Source organism: Erigeron canadensis, chromosome 9 (assembly GCF_010389155.1).
Source record: "Erigeron canadensis isolate Cc75 chromosome 9, C_canadensis_v1, whole genome shotgun sequence".
Classification (NCBI taxonomy): Eukaryota; Viridiplantae; Streptophyta; class Magnoliopsida; order Asterales; family Asteraceae; genus Erigeron; species Erigeron canadensis.
This window is the reverse complement of record NC_057769.1, coordinates 23,634,634-23,638,075: the sequence shown is the minus strand read 5'-3', so window position 1 is coordinate 23,638,075 and position 3,442 is coordinate 23,634,634. Positions and strand designations below refer to the sequence as shown.

The 3,442-nt window shown below is 38.3% G+C and overlaps 1 protein-coding gene across 1 annotated transcript; it reads left to right on the top strand.

The window, feature by feature from the left end:
- Positions 1-1,194: 1,194 nt before the first annotated feature.
- Positions 1,195-2,589, top strand: LOC122583368. Its single transcript, XM_043755782.1, has one exon. The coding sequence runs from the start codon at positions 1,195-1,197 to the stop codon at positions 2,587-2,589; it is 1,395 nt and encodes a 464-aa protein (XP_043611717.1).
- Positions 2,590-3,442: the final 853 nt, after the last annotated feature.

Sequence of the window (3,442 nt, the reverse complement as noted above, 5' to 3'; positions counted from 1 at the left end):
TCGTTCACTCCTTTTTGTATTTCATCATTAGGTGTTGTATCACAGGCATATATCATGATTTTGGAGGTTTCTGTATGTTGAGTCCCAATGAAGGATGTAAATTTAATGATGACAAATCTGTAGGTAAACACTTGTAATTTATTTTGGTTCTTGTATTGTAATCTGGGTATGTCAAAGCTGACACAGCTTGCGACCCAGAATAAAGCTTCATACTCTGTAATTGTTTAATTCATGGAAGCTGTGTTGTTCAAACTGCATCAAATGGGAATAGCATTCAATCCAAGTCGAAGAGGAGGATTGAAGATAGAAGATCAAGCTGATAGTGGAAGTCAGCTTGGGATTGCAGTCAGCTTGAAGAACACTTAGACAGATTTGCTCTTGACAAACGAGCAATCTGTGTCTGACAATCAAGTGAAGATAACAACCTGGATTTGCTGAGTAATGTGGTATGACGTGATAAGGAAGATTCCTTAAATCTAGGTTGGTGGTCTATTTACATATGCGTGTTCATACTCTCATTGGACGATCAAAAATATCGTGCTGCTGGTTTGGGACCACAAGTACGATGAAGGCACAATTCTATATCCTTTTGATCGTCCAACCATTATTGAAGACATGGCTTATTTGGACACCAAGTGAATCTGAAGCTTTCGCCTATAAAAGCTACAATCCTTGAAGGCATATGGGTGACATTCCTATGATTCATTCTTCACAGAAAGTTTCTCTGCTCTTATACACAGCTTAGCCTGTGAGGAGTCAGCTTGGGCTGCTTCTCTTAAGCAAGAAACTTATTGATGGTTGTTTGTCATTTTCAGGGGTTGTATAGATATTGTAGGTTATCTTGTTTCTGCAACAACCTTGTAATTCTTTGTATAGATCATTTTATAATAAAGGATTACATTTGAAAAACGCAATCTATGTCTAGGAATGTTTACTTTCTGCTTTACTGTTTTAATTGATTCTTGTCTTTATAGTATGCTCTAAATATATATAATTGAATCTTTAAAACTATTTTCATAATATATAACTAAGGAAAAACGAAAGTTGTATTCACCCCCCCCCCCTCTACAACTATTTGTGTACATTATACTTTGGTATTCTGTTACACTTCTGGGACTGTATAAGTGGTATCAGAGCAGGGGTTAAGAATTAACTTAACTTGATCCTTGCTTATTTTCCTTTAAGTAAAGCATAATGTCATCTTATGTTGATAATGGTTCATCAACCCGACCACCTATGTTTGATAAAGATGATTTCAGTGGGTGGAAAGGTCGTATGTCTTTGTTCCTTGAATCCATTGACCACAATATGCCTGATATCTTGACTGATGGTCCTTATGTACCTACACAGACTCTTGTTGTAGATGCAGTGGTAAGGGATGGTCATCCAACCATCCATGCCACAGTTAAAACCATTGTCAAAGACAGGGCAGATTGGGGGGATGAGGATAGGAGACTTGCAAACTTGGATGTGAGGGCACGTAACTTCATTGTCCAAGCTGTGCCAAAGAACATTTATCATTCTATTAAAATGTGTTCTACTGCTAAAAAGATGTGGGGTACTCTGACTATCATGTTTGAAGGTTGCTCTACCTCCATGGAATCTACCATTACCACCTTAACAAGGAGGTATGAAAGATTCTTCTCTTTGAGGAACGAGTCCTTAATAGACACTCATACCCGTTTTAATGCTTTGGTTAATGATCTAGCTGCTGTTGGTATTACCAAGAAAATTGAAGTTTTGAAAAGCAAGGTTTTAGATTCATTACCACCAAAGTGGAACAATTATATTTCTTCTGTAAAACTAAGTTTTGTGTATCATGATCTTGATCTCCCTGGACTTTTTGGTTTACTCCATAATCAAGAATGTTCAGAGGCTAAAAAGCTGATTGTTATGGGTGATTCTTATAGTCAGCCTCCTACTGCACTTGTTGCATCCATGACTAAACACCCTAGTTCAATATCCAATGAGATCATTCCCTGTATCAATGAATCGTGTTCTGTGATTTCTAAAATTGAATCTATTTGTTCTGAATCTGAAGTTGAAGAATCTGATGGTGATGAGTTAGCCAATGAAGTGGCTATGTTGGCTGATAGGATAAGAAGGAGATCCTTTGGAAAGTTTAAAGGTAAAGGTAAAAGTGGACAAGCCGATAAGACCAAGAAACCATTTGATATGTCCAAAGTCACTTGCTACAAGTGTGGTAAGACTGGACATATGGCTGGTGATTGTACATCTAAGGAGTCTGTGCAAGCTGGGTCATCCAAAGGTGGAAGAAATGAAAAATACTCCAAGCTCAAGACAAAATACAAAGCTCTCAAAGCACAAGTTGCTGAGCTGAGTAAGAATGTTGAGAAAGATGAGAAGAGTCTGATAGCCAAAGATTGGGCTGAAAGTGATACTTCTTCAGAAGATGAAGAGTACACAAATGAGAAGTGTCTTATGGCCAAAGAGATGCTGAAGATCTCACAAGATTGCAAGAGCAATCTGAGTCAGCTCACAAAGCTTCAACCAGTCAGACTACTCCACCTGAGGGATATCATGATGCACATACCTGGCACTTGGACAGTGGGTGTTCCAAGCATATGACCGGATGTAAGTCCCTGCTATGTAGCTTTAGGACAAGCGCTAGTCCTAGTGTTACATTTGGAGATGATTCCCAAGGAAGAACTGAAGGATTTGACATTTTGTCAAATGGTCCCCTTACTTTTAGAAGAGTGTCTTATGTGAATGGCTTGAAGCACAATCTGATAAGTGTGAGTCAATTGTGTGATGCTGGCTATGAAGTAAGATTCCGAGCTGATAAGGGCATTGTTCTAGATTTGGAAGGTAATGTGGTGTTTATTGCTGAGAGAGATGATTCCTTGTATTCTTTTGATACGAGAAGTGCAACTGTGACAAGAGAAGTATGTTTCATGTCAAAGAATCAAGATGAGTTGAATTGGTTGTGGCATAAGAGGCTGTCTTATATGAATTTCAAAGACATCAACAAGCTGTGTAAGAAAGAGTTGGTGTCTGGTCTGCCAGTGATAAAATATGAGAAGGACAAGCTGTGTGGTCCTTGTGAAAAGGGTAAGCAACACAAAGCTTCCTTTAAGTCAAAAACATGTTCAACCATTGACAGTTGGTATAGATTTGCTGCACATGGATCTGGTTGGACCAATAAGTACTCCTTCATTTAATGGAATGAGGTATACTTTGGTCATTGTTGATGAATATTCAAGATATACATGGGTTTTCTTTTTGAAGCATAAGAGTGATGCAGCTGATAGTATTATTCATTTCATCAAGCAAGCTGAAATACTATACAAAAGGCTTGTTAGGCAGTTGAGGAGTGACAATGGCACTGAATTCAAGAATGTCACTCTCAACTCATTCTGCAGTGAGAAAGGTATTTCACAAGTGTACTCAGCAGCAAGAACTCCCCAACAAAATGGAGTTG

Coding starts and splice junctions, on each gene's coding strand:
- LOC122583368 (XM_043755782.1), top strand. CDS start 1,195: ATGTCATCTTATGTTGATAATGGTTCATCAACCCGACCACCTATGTTT.